The sequence below is a fragment of the Coffea arabica genome, chromosome 3e (assembly GCF_036785885.1).
Source record: "Coffea arabica cultivar ET-39 chromosome 3e, Coffea Arabica ET-39 HiFi, whole genome shotgun sequence".
NCBI lineage: Eukaryota > Viridiplantae > Streptophyta > Magnoliopsida > Gentianales > Rubiaceae > Coffea > Coffea arabica.
This window is the reverse complement of record NC_092315.1, coordinates 35,297,752-35,317,104: the sequence shown is the minus strand read 5'-3', so window position 1 is coordinate 35,317,104 and position 19,353 is coordinate 35,297,752. Positions and strand designations below refer to the sequence as shown.

The window sequence follows — 19,353 nt, the reverse complement described above, 5'->3', positions numbered from 1 at the left end:
TCCCCTAATTTACTTCACTTTCACTCTACAAATAAAAAGCCCATTCTCATACCATTAGTTACAATCACACATATGGTCCATAGATAATAAAACATGTCTAATTAGGGCACAAAACCCCTCAATCCAAGCCATTTAGAGACTCAAAAGCCAACCATTAGAAAAACCCCCAAATTAAACCCTAGAAATCGGAATTCATCCCCTCAAGCGTAAATTTTTCGCAATCAACCGCAATTAACTTATAAAGAGTCCGTTTAACACCATAACAATCCATCAATTCAAGACCAATCCATGATTATAATATAAAATCAGAAAATCCCCTAATAAATCAAAAATTCACCATAAATTCCTTCAACCCATGAAATACTCCACAATATAACATACTTAACCACCACAACCATTAATTAACCAATATTAGAACAAAAGGGAACTTGTTTATCCAACTTACCTCAAATTCAAGAAAGCTATCAACTTAAAGCTTCTCTTCCAAAATCAATCCATCAAAAGCTTTAACCCTCCTTAGTACACACTTGTATGAAGTATTGTCCAAAACCATCGGTGAAATCGCAAGATTCAAGTAAAAATTGAAGTTGGAAAATGAAGAGCTTTTCTTGCTTTTCTCTCAAGGTGCACGGTTGAACAAGAAGAGGAAATGAAGATATTTTGGTCAAAAAGTGGAATAAAAAGGAAGGAAACAACCGGTCAAACTTGGCTGCCGGACCTACCATGTCACAATCCGGCCGGATTCAAGGCAGTGGCGGATCCAATTTTTTTTTTCAAATCCCTCAAGCAATCCAGCCAACAATCCGACCAAGAACTGGCCGGATTTGGTACCAAGCACTTTCAGCAAAAATTTTCTTTTCCAAACTCACACGTCGCGTTCATCCGTATGTCCAACAAGGATATACTTACATAATTTCACACAAATACACGTAATACACACAGCCACATACTTACATTTATAATGAAAATTCCCCTTAGAAACATGGCGAGCAAAGTGTCATTTTAATAAAACACTGGAAGTGAGAATAAACAAAAAGGCTAAGAAAATGTGAAAATTTTTAGGGTTCTCACAGGAGGAAAGGGGTGACAGGAAAGGGAGAGGAAGGGGGAAAGGAGAAAAGCAAAAAAAAAAAAAGTTTGTATGTGTTTGCAGAGGCAGTTGCGGGAGAGGGAATAGGAGAGGAGGAAGGGGAAGGGAGAAGAAGGGGAAAGGGAGGAAAGAAAAGACAAAAGAAAGAAAGAAAGAAAGAAAAAGAACAAAGAAAAAGAAAGAAAGAAAAAGGAAAAGAAAAAAAAAATTTCATCTTACAAAAATTTTTTTACAACTTCTACCGTAATTTACAGTAAAGTTTTATATAAACACCCAAAAAACTCACATTTCAAACTGGACCAAAAAACTTACTTGCCAAACAAGGCATACGTCACACTGGTATCTTCTCCATTTAGTTTGGGCATCGAATTGCCAGAGAAATGAAGAACATCATTTTCCCCTTTGGCCAAGGAATTTACTTTCTATCTACCTTTGCGCCAATCCATTTTAAGACCTTCCAGCTTTAATTCTTACCTTACCTTTTCTGCCTTTCTCGACTCTCGAAAACGCTGGAAGCTGAAATTTTTCTAGAGATACTCACAATTGATTTTTCTACTGATTCACAAGAGGGATTGAATGAATTAACTATTTCATTTTCCCTTTTGTAATTATAATTTTCGATGTTGTATTCATTATTTCATACAGCAAGAAAAAGAAGAACATACATGAACCACAACAAAATTTGTAAAAGAAAAAAAAAAAGAAAAATAGATTTTGAGACACAAAACTCACAATTAGAAAAAAAAAAAAAAACTGTTCAAATATATACACAACTAATAATACATTACATAGTGAGTTTGTTTGGATAAGAGTTTATTTAGATGATTTATTTGAGATATTTACTGTAGCACTTTTTGTGATGTGATGTATGTGAGATAAAAAGGTTATTGGGAAAATAAAAAGGTGATTGGGATTTGTGAGAATAAATTAAGCAAACCAAATTCTCTATATCCAAACAAACTCAGTGATTCTAACTCACGGGTTGGGAGGGTAAAAAAATAAATAAAAAAAAATCAATACATCGAGGTAATCGGCAATCAGCCAGCCAAACTAAGATAAACAGCAGTAGCAACACCAAGCGCGTACACACCCATCACCGTGCCAACAACTTCTTTCCCAGGCCGAACCAACATCCCCACTCCAGCGATTCCCGCAACCCCAACAGGAACCCTCTTCAATACCTCTTTACGCGCGTTGGAAACGACGCCGTCAGTGAAAACCTCGAGGGCGACCTCTTTAAATTCCTCCTTTCCGATCACGTCGTCTTCGTTTTCTTCTTCTTGACTCAGGCCAGGCCGGCTGCGACGGTTAATAACGACCTTAAAAGCCCGGTCAACTTGCTCCCTGGTTGGAGGAGACGGGACCCATTTGGTAATCAGAGGAATGGAGAGAGATTGATGAAGGCGTTCGATCGAAGAGAAGAGTTGGTAAGGTCTGATTCCTGGAAAGGCGTGTTGGGCAAGAGCGAGTGAGGACTCGTAGACTGAGTCGCAAGCTGAGTTGAAATCGGATGAGTTTGTGAGGGTTTGGTTGACTCGTTTAGAAGCTGAGAGTCCCATATCAGAGACGCCTGTGGTTGTAAAAGGATTTTCGTATCAGTTAATGGAGTAAAAAGGGAACGGGTGACTTATAAGATGGAAGGTTCAAATGTTATTTGGGCCCTTGAACTTTTGCTGCGTCTGATAATAACCCCATCAACTTTGAACAATGCTGATTAGTACCAAAAAAGTTTTCAAAGTTTGAAAAAGTAACCGAAAGGCCAAAAAAAAAAAGAAATATATTCTGATTAAAACTTCTTTTGTACAGTTTTGAACGACAAAAAGAGTAATTGAAAAATTACTGGAACTTAGCTTAATTTTTACAATTGAAAAACATTATCATGGTCAAATAAATTTGAAAAACTTTATGGAACATAAAAAATGATGCAGTAAATGGGACAAAAAACAACAGTACAATTAATAGAAATGGAAAGGAGTAGCAGGAAGAACCAAATGAAACCTAACTAAAGGAGTGTGTAGCTGGCTTCCTAGTCTCCCCTAAAGGAAGGGTAAAAAAAGGCTAAAGCTTTTGGATTTTGAAACAGTTCAAACTTATCACTTCATGGTATTCAAAATATCTAGGGTAAAATTGAGAGCGAGAGCGCAAGATCATTTTGTATCTAGGAAGACAAATGGATCCCCAATTTTCTCGATGGTAGATTGGTTTCTCACAAGTCTCTAGACAATCAAATGAAGGGAGGTCCTCAAGTTGATCACTGATTGATATTGTGTGATGAGAATTGGATATGTCGTAGGGATGAGCAAACAGTGCATATTCGGTAATTCGGGTATATGAATTTGGTAAATTTGGTTATTGAACTTACAGAAATTTAAACCGCTTTCAAATTCGCATTGGAGATACCCGAATTCATTTCAATTCCGAATTTGAATTCGAAACCGTAATAACTGAATTCATTAAAAAATATATAAAAATTCTACTGAATCCTTTAATTGCAATTTCCGGCCTAATTAACCTTGTTATCAAGTTTAATAGCTACGCTGCTATTGTAATCAATCTAATTACAAACTTACAGGCTACAACACCAATTCAAAGGAAATCAACATCCAAATTATTACACACACATTACCAATGCCAAAATTCATCAAATAGAAATCTGGAATGCCAATATACAATACATGAGTGATATACCAAATTACCAATATCTAAATTCTAATTACTAATTATGTTTATTGTTTAATATTTAGTATTATACCTCTACTTATTAATTATTATCTAATTCTAGTCATGTATAAAATAATAAGTATTATAGTTATGTTATGTATTGTTGTATATTTGTATTATTATAGTCATATAACAATTAACAAATACTAAAATAGTATATTGTACATCATTATATATTATTGTTATCATAAATACATGATAATACCATATACTAATTGTTATTAATAGCATTTACTTATATAATATAATAATATATAAGTAGTATATACTAATACTAAATAACATTTATCTATATATTATATAATTTTATAAACTAATTTGGCATTCGAATGCGGTAATACGGTATCCTATTTCATTTTATCGAATTTAAATTCGAAATCAATTATTACCAAATTCATAAATTCATTACTTATTTCATACCATATTAGAATTTGGTGAATTCGGTGAATACTGCTTTTGTACCAAATTACCAAATACCCAATTTCAAATTACCAAATTGAATTTGAATTCGGTACGTACCGAATTTGCTCACCCCTAATATGTCATGCCCAGACGGACTTTTTTGCTACTAGGATGTGATCGCATAAGTCTCTTTCTTTTTCCCCCAATACTTGGAGGGCAAAGGTGTCACGCATCAAATTTGGGTTTCTGGATCGGATTTGTGATGTTGCACACAGTATCGATGAGACCTTACTCTCACAAATACAAGATATCATGCTCATAACTTATAAAAATTTAATAAAACTTAAAACTTGAAAATACTAAAGAAATACATGCTATATTCGAATTCATACATCTACTCAACACCTTACACTATACTTCCAGAATGAAAATGTCTTATCTTTTTACTTTGCTCTTATCTTCTAAACGTAGATAATCTTGCTTTCTTGATCTGGAAGAAAATAATGAATGAGGATTGAACGATGACCGCCCAGTAAATAAAACTCACTCCCCTATCGAATCATATAACTATATACGTATGGTATACATTTGCAAATTTGGTCACACTATACCACATGCATACATTAAATAAAGACAGTAGGCATATTTTTCATCTATTACATATATACATATATATATATATATTTCGTTGAGAGTGATTTGTATACACTTAAGTAGATTTCGGCCATCGTAACACTTAATTCCATAGGGTCTAGAGGTGGACCCTGCCAAACGTGGCACGGAAACACATAACATGATATGAACACATTTATAGAAAATTCTTGAAAATCATAAAACATATCAATCATATCATTTCATTTTATAAAATAAAGAGCTTTAACGTGCCCTTGAACTCGTTTCTAACATATAACTAGTGTCATATGTACCTTAATTAGTCCATATGCTCTATTCTTAAAATGCTCATTTCTATCTTGGATAACCTTAGAAAACATGTTTGAACCTTTATAAAAAGAAAGTGACAAGTTTTCTAAAATGGAATGTTTCCTTTTTCAGAAAGTTTTCTAATTTAGAAAGTTTTCCTCTTTGGAAGGTTTTCCAATTTGAAGAGTTATACCTTTTTCCCCAAAAGTATTCTAATTTAGAAAGTTTTTTTAAAAGGGTCCTGATTTGAAAACTTGTCCTTTTTTTTATTTTAGAAATTGCCTTAATTCATATATTCATAAGGAAACATTCTATTCTAGTATATAACGGCCCTACATTAGCTCGGACCGAATTTGAGTTTAGACTTGACCTTAGAGTTAAATCCAATCATCTCTAGTGGGTGGATTTGGCTATCCATTTTATTAAATATTGTAGAAATACATGAAAAAGTCTTGTTTAAATTTGTATTTGGGTTCACAATTTACTTGGGCACTTAAAAAGAGTTTTTGAATTAATTTTTTTTCCTAAACCGCCAATCATCTCTGGTGGGTAGATTTGGCTATCCATTTTATTAAATATTGTAGAAATAATACAACGCAAGAGAGGGATGAGAGCCTTTATCTCCATGCTAAACAAGCCCTTAGTAACTGTCAGGCAGGCAGCTAAAGAAGAGAAAAAAAATAAAAAGCTGAAGTCCGAGCTCCAAATCCAGCCAGCGAATCCGCAATAATGAAAGCAATGTGTAAATTGAGCAGAAGTAGGTAAAGCCTTACAAATCTCTCTATAAATCGGACGTAATCTAGCCGGTACAGCCATGCCTTTAGCTAATATATTTACCATGATCATAGAATCCATTTCCACTCACAAAATTTCAAAACCAGCCTTTTCTTTTAAAGTTGTTACCCTCGCAACAAAGCCAAAGCAGGCACGCAAAGCATCAAAATTACCAAAAGAATCTGAAAAAGCAAACAACAAACCACCAGTACAATCCCGTGCCACACCTCCTCCACCACTAATCCCAGCTACCAAATCTGAGGAACCATCAAAATTTAATTTAATCCAATCTTCATCCGGAAAATTCCATCTCACCAGCCGCGCTACCAAATTAACTGGAGAATTAGAAAGCTGACTAACTATATCCATCCAAGACAAAAGGAAAAACTTGCCTGGAAACAAAACAGAACAAAGCAGTCGCGCCTCATAAACCATACCTCCACTAACCCAAGAAGAATCTATACAAATTCCCTCGAACTTGGCCTTATTCCGTGCTTTCCATAGATGCCAAAAAATAAGTAGAGGTGTAACCTGCATCAACCATCTAATAGCAGCCCCCTCCACCTTCATAAACCACCAAGCCTGACATAATTCACTAACCAAAATAAAAGCCATATGAATACCTAAAGCCTTTGCAACATATTCCCATACCTGGATTGCCAAACATCACGAAACAAACACATGATCCAACGTCTCGACGATCGGATCATAACAATAAAGACACTTAGATGGTCCAAAAACATGAAACCGAGTAAGAATATTGCCCAAGGTAGCTTAAACTAAAGAAAACACCACATAAAGAAATAAAACTTAACGGGAATGTGGCACTCTAAATATGTGAAAAATCATACGACCATACGGTGGAAATCCTTACCAAATGATATACTGTGCTCATGGTAAAATTACCCGAACTTGATGAAGTCCAAGTCATTACATCTGGACCACCCAGAAGAGAAAAAACCAGATCACAAATGCACAATAATGTCCTTTGGAAGCAATATTGATAAAACATCCAAATCAATGATTTCAGTACTAAAAACATTATGAACCTGAAAATCCTCCTCATGGTGATCAACCAACCAAGCCAACGGACCCAAACTCGACCAATTATCCCACCAAAAAGAACAATCCCCCAAACAAACATCCTATTTGATCGCAAACTGCATCTCTGCCCAAACTAAAAAAACACGATGGCATAAAGACGACACATTATTACAAACAACAAATGTATTCGGATGACAATTCTTCAAATAGTGATCATACATAAAAGAAGCCCAGAGTGAATTCCTTTGACGAAACTGCCACCATAATTTACATGAAAACTTGATGTTTATGATAATGTTGGACATTTAAAATAAAAAATTCTTTAAGGAGTCTAATTAAGTTTGGGTCATTACAGCAGAGTTGGGCTTTCAAAATAGTCTAATTTATGAAAATGACTTGCTCTAATTGATTTGGGCATTTCAATACATTATTATATTTCATTGGGTTAATTCTAAACACGATGGACTCAATTTAACCAATAGAACTAGTTCATACAAGACCGGTCAATTGTTAAACCTTTTGGGCCATAAAGAAATTTTAAAATACTTTAATTGCTTTATCATGATTATTTTAGAACTTTAGGGATCATTTCTTAACTCTTGTGCTTTGTAAAGATAGTCCTTTTATTGATAATGAATGTCGTCATAAAATCTGGACTTTGGTTATACAATTACAAAGGTTGTCCTCGTATTAACTTGATCAATCACAATTTAGTAATTGCATAAGCATTTCTAAAGGTACCAGCTTAGTAAGGTTAAATAGGGGCTTTTTCAACACAATTGTTCATTCGCCTACATTTGAGATCTTATTAGTAAAACACATTGACTAATTAAATTGAACCATTTTGAAGTCCAATTTAAATAGCACTTTAGACAAAGCAATATCGGTCCGAGTTTAGTACAAATTACTCATAGATGAAGGGTCCATTTTATGATTCACAAATCAACTTTAAAACCCAAACAGAATTCAGCCTTTGAACATCAGATATCCCACTTACAGCCAACTTCAACTTTAACCAAAATGGTTTACATGCCATAGAATTGTTGTTCCATAGTAACCAATCAATACATAAGATATTTTTATGTAAAGAATTTCCTTGAATACAGCCAACACTAGACTAAGTAGATAAGTCACAATAGAGTTCACCATTTCTAACTCAAAATCCTCCACATGTTCTTCCACTGAGTGTTTCCTTATAGTTTTTACTCTAATAATATGGAGGCATTACCTATATAGGGTGCAATACAAGGTTTTTAGGGATCATAAGAGCCTTAAGTATCTTTTCACATAAAAGGAGTTGAATATGAAATAAAAGAGGTGGCTAGAGGTAATTAAGGATTATGATTTGAAGATTAGTTACCACCCAAACAAGGCAAATAAGGTAGCTAATGCTCCGAGTAGGAAGTCAAAAACCATAAGGGAACCCTTAATGGAAGAATAGATGGAGGATTTTGAGTAAGAAAAATGGAGAGCTCTACTGCTGAGGTGCTAGCTGCCCTAGTACTTGCACCCACTTTGATAGATAAATTAGAGAGGGACAGAACTCAGATACCAAGATTGTCAAGATCAAGGAGAAGGTTAAAGTGGAACCCTTTGATGGATTTGAACTGAAAAATGATGGTAGTTTGAGGACGAGAGGTAGATTGTGTATGCCAAGAGACGAAGAGTTGAAGCAACAAGTATTAAAGGAAGTAGACAACTCAAGGTTTTTAATTTATATCAGTAGAACTAAGTGTTAGGATTGGTTCAGGAATAAACAAACTAAACTTAGAACAAAATAGGCGGTATAACCGACCATATAATGATTAGGCGGTAGACACCAGCCATATAATAATTAGGCGGTAAAACCGACCATATAAAAAAGGGTTGTGACAACCCAATAATAAAGCAAATAAAAGACACAGAAGATTTACGTGATTCGGTCAAATTGACCTACGTCTACGAGCGAGGGAGGAACAATATTTCTACTATGAAAAAGAAATACAAAAGCCGTAGGAAAGCGGTTCCTAGGCCAATAAGGCACTTACAAAAGAGTTTAGAAAATATTCCTAAACTCAAAACAAGAGAGCCTAAAATATTTGACTAAATGGGCTAAATAACTCAAGAAGCTAATAGCCCATATAACTCTCTTGAATGGCGCAATTGAAACTAACCCAAGACTCCTATATTTATAGCCTTCAGCAGCCGACTTTTCCTTGGCATTGTTCGATGTGGGACGAAGCAAAATTCTTTGGTCAACAATTGCGGCTTCAACAAATCTCCACCTTGATGAGTCCCCAACATCAATAATAATAAAACTGCTCCATCTTCTCCACATAAGCCCCAATGGGCCTAAATCACAAACAATGAACACCAACTAAGTCCAAGCACTGCTTGAACTTGTAAACTGGAAGAGGCTTTGTAAACATGTCAGCTGGATTGTCCTTGGTATTGATTTTCTGAATAAGGACCTTTCCTTCAACAATGATATCCCGAATAAAATGATACTTCACATAATGTATGGCACTTTGACTACCACAGATAAACAGACCCCACAGGATAAGTGGGTCCGTTCATCCCCGTGGGGCCGCTCACCCTGTGGGGCCTGCTCACGAGACTTGCATATTTGTTTGATCAGTTTTTTTAGACAAGCTTCAAGTTATAAATTTTATGGCAATAATGACGATAACAAAGACAGTTGTCGAAAAATTCGACAGGAATGTCAACTTCGGGATGTGGCAACTCAAAATGGAGGCAATTTTGGTTCAAGACGGAGTTGATCTAGCAATATACGGAATCGAGAAAAAGTCAGAGGATGTGACAGATGCAAATTTTGCTGAGATGGATAAAAAGTGCCATACACTTGACTATCACAGTGAATACACTTGACTATATTTTGATGTTGAGTCAAGTGTATGGCACTTTGACTATCACAATGATACATTATGTGAAGTATCACTTCATTCGAGATATCATTGCTGAAGGAAAGGTCCTTATTCAGAAAATCAATACCAAGGACAATCCAACTGACATGTTTACGAAGCCTCTTCCAGTTTACAAGTTCAAGCAGTGCTTGGACTTGGTTGGTGTTCGTTGTTTGTGATTTAGGCCCATTGGGGCTTATGTGGAGAAGGTGGAGCAGTTTTATTATTATCGATGTTAGGGACTCACCAAGGTGGAGATTTGTTGAAGCCGCAATTGTTGACCAAAGAATTTTGCTTCGTCCCACATCGAACAATGCCAAGGAGAAGTCGGCTGCTGAAGGCTATAAATATAGGGGCCTTGGGTTAGTTTCAATTGCACCATTCAAGAGAGTTATATGGGCTATTAGTTTCTTGAGTCATTTAGCCCATTTAGTCAAATATTTTAGGCTTTCTTGTTTTGAGTTTAGGAATATTTTCTAAACTCTTTTGTAAATGCCTTATTGGCCTAGGAACCACTTTCCTACGGTTTTTGTATTTCTTGTTCATAGTAGAAATATTGCTCCTCCCTCGCCTGTGGACGTAGGTCAATTTGACCGAACCACGTAAATCTTCTATGTCTTTTATTTGCTTTATTGTTTGTCTTTATTGGATTGCCACAACCCTTTTTTATATGGTCGGTTTTACCGCCTAATTATTATATGGCTGGTGTCTCCAGCCTAATCGTTATATGGTCGGTTATACTGTCTATTTTGTTCTAACTTTAGTTTGTTTATTCCTGGGCCAATCCTAACACTAAGATGTACCAAGATTTGAAGAAAAATTTTTTATGAATGAAGCAAAAAACAGCCAAATATGTAGCTAAGTATTTAGTGTGTCAATAAGTTAAAGTCGAGCATCGGAGAACTACCAGCTTATAGTAACCTTTAGAGATTCTACAGTGAAAATAGGAACATGAGACGATGGACTTTAATAATGATGCTATTTGGGTTATAGTTGATCGATTGACAAAATCAACCTATTTATTGCCAATGCCAAAAGGATTGGCTATGGAAAGATTGGTGGATATATATATGTATCAGAAATTGTTTGCCTTCATAGGGGTCCATCAAGTATAGTCATGGATCGAGGCTCAAGGTTTACCTCTAGGTTTTGGTTAACTTGCAGGTATGGGAACAGATTTGAGATTAACTTGCAGGTATGGTTAACAAGCTTGTGCTTTAGATTTCTTGGATAGTTGGGACAAACTAGTAAAGTTGATAGAGTTCTCTTACAATAGTAGTTATCATAACTGAATTGGCATGGCTTTATTTAAGACATTGTATGAGTGAAAGTGTAGATCTTCACTGTATTAGGATAAAGTGGGTGAAAAACTTATCACTGATCCTAATCTAGTTGAAAGAACTCTTGAGAAGATGAATATTATTCATGAGAGACTTAAAACGACGTAGGATCGAAACAAGAGTTGGGCAAATTTGAAGAGAAGGTCGCTGGAATTTCAACCAAGAGAAAATGTATATCTTAGGATATCTCCTATGAAAAAGGTGCTGAGATTCGGAAGGAGTAGCAAGTTGAGTCCTAGATACATAGGACCCTACAAAATACTTGAAAGGGTTGTGACTCTAACTTATCAGTTGGTCCTTCTACCTTCATTATCAAGGGTGCATAAAATCTTTCATGTTTCTCAATTACGAAAATACGGGCCTGACCCAAGTTATGTGTTGGAAGACCAACCCATTGAGGTAAAGGAAAATCTACCAATAGAAGAAATTCTATTGAGAATCGTGGACTGCAAGAACCAAGTACTAAAAAGAAGAACAATACCTTATGTCAAGACGTAATGGACAAATCATATCTCATGAAAAGCAACGTAGGAGTTGGAAGAGGATATGTAGAGCAAATACCCTTACCTTTTTTAACAAGGTACGTAAGTTTAGAGGATGAAATTTTGTTGAAAGTGGGTAGAATGTTGAACCCAAAATATTTTTTCTCCAATCTATAACAACAACAACAACAACAATAACAATAACAATAATTCAGGAATAACAAAAAGTTATTAGCTTAAAAGAAATTATTGCAATAGTGGATAGAAAAATGGGGAAGTTGGTCTAATAGTGGAAAGGTGGTTACTAGAAGGAAAACTAAACTTTGTAAAGAAAATACCTATATTACTACTTATCAAATGGAACTATGACACTTTCCATCTCTTTCATTGTCTCTCAATATCAGACAATAGGAATTTCGGTGAATAGGGAAAAGACTCTGAAGATCACTTGGAATCCCAATTAGAATACACCTCTTCAGAAACCTAAACAAGTAAGTACCTAATCTACTGTTATCTTTTATTTTACTTGCTTCAAAATTTATTCCTATATTATTTATTAGTTACTTGTGAATCGTTAGTATAAGATCATTATATAAAGTATCATTTTGGTCATGTTTGGATTGATATTGATGAACATGCTTTGAAGAATTTTACGAAGGAAAATTTCATTCGGTTGCAAATTATGACACTTGGAACAAATCTACAGAAAAACTTTAAAAGTTAGGGTCAGAGTAGAAGCATCCTTTAATGGTAGGGTGAATTTCAGAAAAGAAAAAGAAAATCAGGAAAAATATAGGAAATAAGGAAAAGAAAGTAGCAGAAGATCGGGGAATAAGAGGGAAGGTCGGATGAACCTCCTCTGCCACAAAAGGCCAGTAACTCACCTCCTGGATAATGGCCGGCCATGTCTGGCGAAAGCTGGTGGTAATCGTGGCTACCATGGTAGTGGCCACTAGCAGCCGTAGTTTAATGACTGCGTCTTTGCAGCAACTAGTAGCAGCGACCATCGCTTCTAGTGTTGCCATTTGATGAGAGCCACCAGCAATGGTGGAGATGGTGCTGGTGGGAAAGATGTTGTCAGCAGTGGTTGGTTTAGGGTTTCGAAGAGGAATGAAATTAAGGTTGTGAATTGTGGAAGAAAGGACCCATTTGGAAAATGGTCGGGTTGTTGGTTTTGGGTCAACCGATTTCAATGAGTTAGGTCAGACGCACTTATTCAATTTAGGCCAAACAATAGCTGAATATTTAAGCGGGCTGTTTAATTAAAATGTTGGGCTAGTAGATAGGTTGGCTATCTAAAGAATCCAAGTGGGCCGGTATTTTTAATTTGTCTTTTCACTAATAAGGTTCTATAGCTTGGGCCAAATTTAGTTGATTTGGGTCTAAAAAGTATACAAAAATTTAAATGAATTTACTTAACAACTCTACTAATTAAAATGTGAATTTTTTTGTGGCAATTGAACTATAAAGGCCCAATACAACTTCTTTGTTATAAAAATCAAAACATTTTTCACCAAGGCCCATAATGCTTTGATCGACATCAAAATATATTTATAATGTCAAACTTGATTATATTCACCTATTATTAATTAAGCCAAGGACACATTTCGAAAGCCCAAATAAAATATTAATGCTATTAGGCCCAAATTCAAATGAATTAAAGTCCAACTATTAGATGGGCCTAGCTTTTGAGCCTAGCCCAAAGCAAATTTGAGCCCAAACTCTTTTGGGCCATTTATAAGAAATTATTTAAAATTTTCATATCTTGGAAATTAATTAATATCCATCTTCTATGATAGGAAAATTTCTTAAGTCAAGAACCCTTCTAAAAAGAGAAATTTCTTACATTAGTAGACTCTCCAAAAATTGAAAGTTTCTATTTTAGGAAACTTTTAAATAGAAACTTTTAAGTACTTCTTATAGATTGTCTAGACATGAATAGTAGGATACTTAGAACAAAGAAATGTACCTTGTGAATTAGGATTGTAAACTAATTAAAACGAACATGTATCTACTGTAGGTGCAAAGTAAGGGTAAGGAGCATTAGGAGTATCTCACTCAAGCAGTTCAAGATAGGTGGTGTTTATCCCTTTATATTTTCAAAATGTTATATATGAATTTTCTCAAGTAAATGCTTTATATTAGTATATGAAAGATGGATCATGTATGCCTATTTGAAATATTTTGATATACTGTATTTTATGAAATGAGTGGCATATTCTTATGAAATGAAAGAAAAGTGCATGTGATGTGTGAAATGATTTTATATTACAGAGAGTTTTAAATGGTTATTAGATAGACGGTAGGGTCTATAGTCCCATCATATATAACAATCAAGTGAAGACTAGGGAAAATACTTGATTGGTTATGAATAGTCATGGTAGCCATTGTACCCAACCAATTGACTCATGTATGGGTAGATCAAGTGAAGGTCAAGGAAAATGCTTGATCTACCGCCCTCCTTGAAGGGGTTAAATTCTAGGTTGAGCACTTAGAAGTCGAACATTGCATGTACTTGTTTATGAACTATGTTATGAAATGAGATGATATGTTTAAAATGTTTTATTAATATCAAGCTATGCTATGAATATGCTCATGTTATATTATGTGATTCGATGCCACCCAACTTGGTATTATATGTTTATGTATCTTAATTGATATTGCAATTGTTTTTAAAAAACTATAAATGTGATATGGTTGACAAGTGTTACAACAGTATAATAAATATGTATATATCAGCTACATGATCCAACAAAGAATTAAATGTTACCTATTGAGTATCGTGTCACTCAATCCATTCTCTTTTACTATTTTTGTAAATCTCAAAAACTATGAGGTTGTATATATTGAGAACCCAAAAGATGACTTCTACTACTTACTTGCAGTTTGAGAAATGGATTTTAGCATTAGGATTTAAATGTCATATAGTATTGGTTATGTACCAGAATACTTTTGAATTTACATTTCTGTTAGTTGATTGGGCGTACGGGCGCTAAATGGATGTTATGTTTTTTCTTGTTGCTAGTTATGTACCACACTTTTAAGTAGTCTTATTATTGAGTAATTAAAGTAGTAATTTTAGAATGTTATGGTTGCCTTGTGTTCTCAAGTCTTGAGGATACGACAAATGTCTCGTACTTGGCATGTGTGGGCTAGAAGCATGACAAAAGGCTTGAAGTCTACTAGTAGAATTTTTGAATACATCTTACAATAATTATAGAATTTTCAGGGGTACAAAATTCTAAAGTTGTAATGAAATCTGTATCGTATTTTATGTGATAGGAGAGAACTTCCTATTAGCCAATTCTTCCAATGCATTAGCTACCATATTGCCTATCCAACCATTTCTAAGAACCAAAAGTAAAATTAGAAATGAAAAAGAGTTTCCAAAAAGATTTTACATTTTCATACTTTTAATAAAACAAAAGAAAACTATTCTAAAGTGGACGACCCCTCCTTCTCTCTCTAGACTCATTCTCTTCTTCTCTCTAGAAATCCTTTAGTCAAAATTTACTCCAACTCTCTTATGAGAGATGACATCTTTCTAGGTTTTTTTTAAGTTAAGTAGATTCTCTGATAGAGTTTTCTAGTGAGAGATTCTTCTAAAATATCTAAAATATCTTAGTAAGAGTTTTTTTTATCCTAAATTTTTGTAGTGAGAGTTTTATTCTCTCTTACAATTTTTTATGAGAGTTTCTTTATTTTTTGTTAATTCTTAGTGAAATTTGAGAGATTTCATATATTTAGTTTCTCAGATCTTGAACTTCTCACGCTATCATGCCAGATCTAAATTTCTTTTGGAACTTGAAACAATTTTTATTAAATCCGATTGTTAGAAGACATGTACAAATCTACTGGGTTGCTATGGTTCACCCAAATGAAAGAATTTTTTTTTGTTCTAAATTTTTTGTCTCGATTAATTTTTAAAGTTTTTTTTTCCAAATTTGTTGTCTCGATTAACTTTTAGATATGTACGTTTTTATGCCATGCTTTGATATACATTATGTCAATAGTGGAGATATTATAATGAAATTGGGATTTTGTTAAAAAAAAATTTAAAAACTAGAATAAGAAACAAATTCTACAAAAAAGACAAAGGAAGGGACTGAATATTTAATAAAGAAAACAAATCTAACAAACAAGAACAAACTATAATAAGATTTTATGAGGCTGCTATTACCTAGGGAAAATGGAATTCAAAGCTGGAAGTCTCACTAGATATTGAATTTTTGGTGCATTGATCACCTATACAACTTGTAGAGAAGAACTTCTTGTCTTGGAAACAAAAATTAGAAACCTTATCTGTCAAGCCTTGCAAAAGTAATAAATTTGAGAGGTCAGCTATGCTCGAGATGGCAATTAGATCGATGTCGCAAGTTGGCAAATTGGGCTGAGATCCAAGTGCCCATACATCAATCCAAAAATGACTCAAAAAATTAAATGGGCCAACCTCTTTAATCCAAACATGACTAGCTAGTTTTATTGATTAACCGAACTCGATCTAAATAACCTTTTTTCTTAACTTTCATTTTCTTTTTTTGGGAGCTTTTCACCTTGATAATATAGTTGACTTGTGTACAATGGAGTTTCCATAAAAATATAGAAAATTGTAGCCCAATCCTATATTTTGTATATTTTTCTTACAGTAATTTTTTGGTTTTCCTTTTTGTATAAAATAAATCATGAAAAAAACAAAACTATGACGCTTTCACAAATAAAATCTTTTGCTCACACAATATTCATGATTGCGTTCTTGTTATACTAATTGATAACCTTGGTTAGTTTTTTTAATTTACTTTATGCCCCGATTTATTTATTAAATTATAAACTTACATATTAAATGGGTCAACCTGCGGTTGACTTGATTTAGACCTGTTTGGTTGACAAGTTTTTCTAGTCTGACCTGATTTTGAATTGAACTCATGAAGAGTGAATCCATACCTGCCAATTTCATGTTAGATTTGAGTCGTGTTTATTGGTTGTATCGAGAATTGCCACCTCTAAGATATAGGTGCTCAGTCTTGGTCTTAGACTCAAGTATCTTCGTATAATTGGCAAAAGTCAAGGTTGATGATTTTGACACTTCAAAAAAATCCTCACACTTCTCTGCAAAGGGACAATTATGCCCTTGTCTCTGTTAGCCCCTTACAACTTTGAGATCCCAATTTCTTATCCACTTTAACTCATCTTCAACTTTATCGTATGCCAAATACCCATCAGTCAAATACTAATTTGGCATTATGTTCTACCCCTTGCTCCTTAAGCTTTCTTTTCATTAAATTTCCACGTTGACAATAAAGAATTTTTCATATACACAATAGAATGTTAGTCTATCAGAGGCCTCCACGGTGGGCAGGAGAGGGCAAAGGGAATAGACAAAAAGGGAACCTTTTAGAAGGGATTAGCTAGAGCTTGGAGAAAAGGGTGGGAGAGCAAAGTAAACATTAGAAAATTGGGATAGTGAATGACCACTCTGGGTGTGAAGGGAAACGAAAAAAGGACTCAACATATGGAGTGTGAACAAACTTGTGTATAAGGCACAAAGTAGATGATCACAATGCAAGTTTTAAATTCCAATTCTATTAATTCATAATATTTAATAAAGAAAAGCTTATCATGTCACCATTCAATCAAATCCATTGTCATGTATCATCCTTAGTTTATTCATGCTTGCCATGTAATTAGCATAATTAATAAATGCAAAAACTTGACTCAAAACCATCCTTTAGAGCTAGCATAAACAAGGATAGGAAACTAGGAGAACTTTCATATTTGGATCACATTTTTTTTCTCTTTCTTTTCTTTCTTTTTCTTTTGGGTAAAATACAGGGAACCCCCTTATGATTTAGCGAAAAGACACTTTACCCTCCTATCATTTAGAAATCTCCACATAAACACTCTAAACTTCATAACTAAAGTGGAAATTGACTTTTGAACCGGCTGAGTTACCAGCTGCATGTCGAATATCCAAAATACCCTTATTTATAAATGAGAGGGAGAGAGAATCAAGAACTGACTCTCTCTCGTTCATCCTGTGTAAGAAAAAAAACCCTAAAACAAGGGATTTGACTACTAAATTGTTACTGAAATATCGTGAATCTGAGTTGAAAATGGCGTGGCTGCATTCGGTGACGAAGAAGGGAAGGTCAGATTGGTGGTTGTATCTGATCGTGAAACTTGTTTAACATTTCTAAGTAAGAATCAGAACTTATTGTTCAATATTCAGTCCATTTGATGTTTAGGATTTGTATTCTTTTTCCAATTTGTGAATTCCTTTTCCAGTATATATTAGGGCTTAATTATGCGGTTTATCAGAGAAAATGGGGTTTAAAAGTGTCAAGTTCTTAACTTTTTTAGCTTTTTTGGAGTATGTGGGTCTTTTTTGGAGTATGTGGTTGATGTCAGGAGAAAATAATATGTGTCGGGTCTGGATTTGACTACTAAATTAGATTTCACTATATAATCTGAAAGTGTTGATTAAATAATATGTGTCGGGTCTAACTAATTGTTGTTATAATCTGAAAGTGTGATGTAGTTTGATATAGTTTATTAATCTATATTTGAATTTTGAAAGTGTTGATTAAATAATTTAGGTTGGGGACCATGTCAAATCCTTTTAGGACAGTGGATATCCACATGCACTATGGTGGGCGGTTTATACATCATCGCAAGATTAGGTATACAAGTGATTTAGTGAGAGTGTTTTACAAATGTGACCCTGATGAATTATCAGCATTTTCATTATTGAACCTGTACTCCAAAATTGAAAAAAAAGTGGCACGTGCAAAATTTTGGTATTCCATTCCGGACCATGATGTGGATGTAGGTGTTATCCCAATAAATGATGACGTGGACATAGAATTGTTGACTACTTGTTATGAAGGGCTTCCTTATATGCATATATATGTAGAGGCAGGTCAGACCCCTGTCAAAATTGTCTCACCGGATGGCAAGGTCTTATTCAAAAGAGTGACGAATGATGGTCCACTTGCTTTATCATATAATGAAGGTTCTTCAGAAATTAATTCAGATTTGACTAGAAATCGTGCTGGAGCTTCACAAAATCTTGTTGATCTGACTGGTTTTGAACCATATGTTGGTGATACAAGTAGGCAAGAAAATGACTTAGATGACACAACTGATGTAGAAGTTAATGATGGCACAAAAAATCCCTTCGAAACAACTAAGAAAAGCAAAAGAAATGGTGGTAAAACTCCAGTGAGGAAGAGACAAACTGTGGTGCAACCTGTGAAGAGAGCAGCTAGAAAATCTGTAAGAAAATTATTTCAACAGAATACCAGAATAGATGTTGTCGACAGCCAGCAAGAGGTTTCTTCAGTGAACCAAAGTGCAGAAGAATGTGAAAATGAAAGTAACTTTGACAGAGAAGCAGACATAGTCAATAGAGAAGAGTAGCAAGGTAATTCTGACAGAGAACCAAATCAAGTCAACAGAGAACATGTTAAGCCCGAAGACAACCACTTTTCTAGGCGACCACACAATGGAGTAGTTGATGAGAAAGCACAAGTGCTTGTGAGTAGAAGAGATAAACAAAGTACAGATTTCAAACGTAACAATAAATAAAAAGGAAAGAATAGCAAACCAATTAACTACCCACCTCCTCTTGAGCTTGTAGGTTAATTCAAACAAGCTACTTCAAGTTGATGAATTACAAT

General features: G+C 34.5%; 1 protein-coding gene across 1 annotated transcript; it reads right to left on the bottom strand.

The window, feature by feature from the left end:
- Nucleotides 1-2,017: 2,017 nt before the first annotated feature.
- LOC113737852 (uncharacterized) lies at nucleotides 2,018-2,714 on the bottom strand. Its single transcript, XM_027265003.2, has one exon. The coding sequence runs from the start codon at nucleotides 2,647-2,649 to the stop codon at nucleotides 2,128-2,130; it is 522 nt and encodes a 173-aa protein (XP_027120804.1). The 5' UTR covers nucleotides 2,650-2,714; the 3' UTR covers nucleotides 2,018-2,127.
- Nucleotides 2,715-19,353: the final 16,639 nt, after the last annotated feature.

What these genes read in the sequence shown, in the direction of transcription:
- LOC113737852 (XM_027265003.2), bottom strand. Translation starts at nt 2,649, where the DNA reads ATGGGACTCTCAGCTTCTAAACGAGTCAACCAAACCCTCACAAACTCA.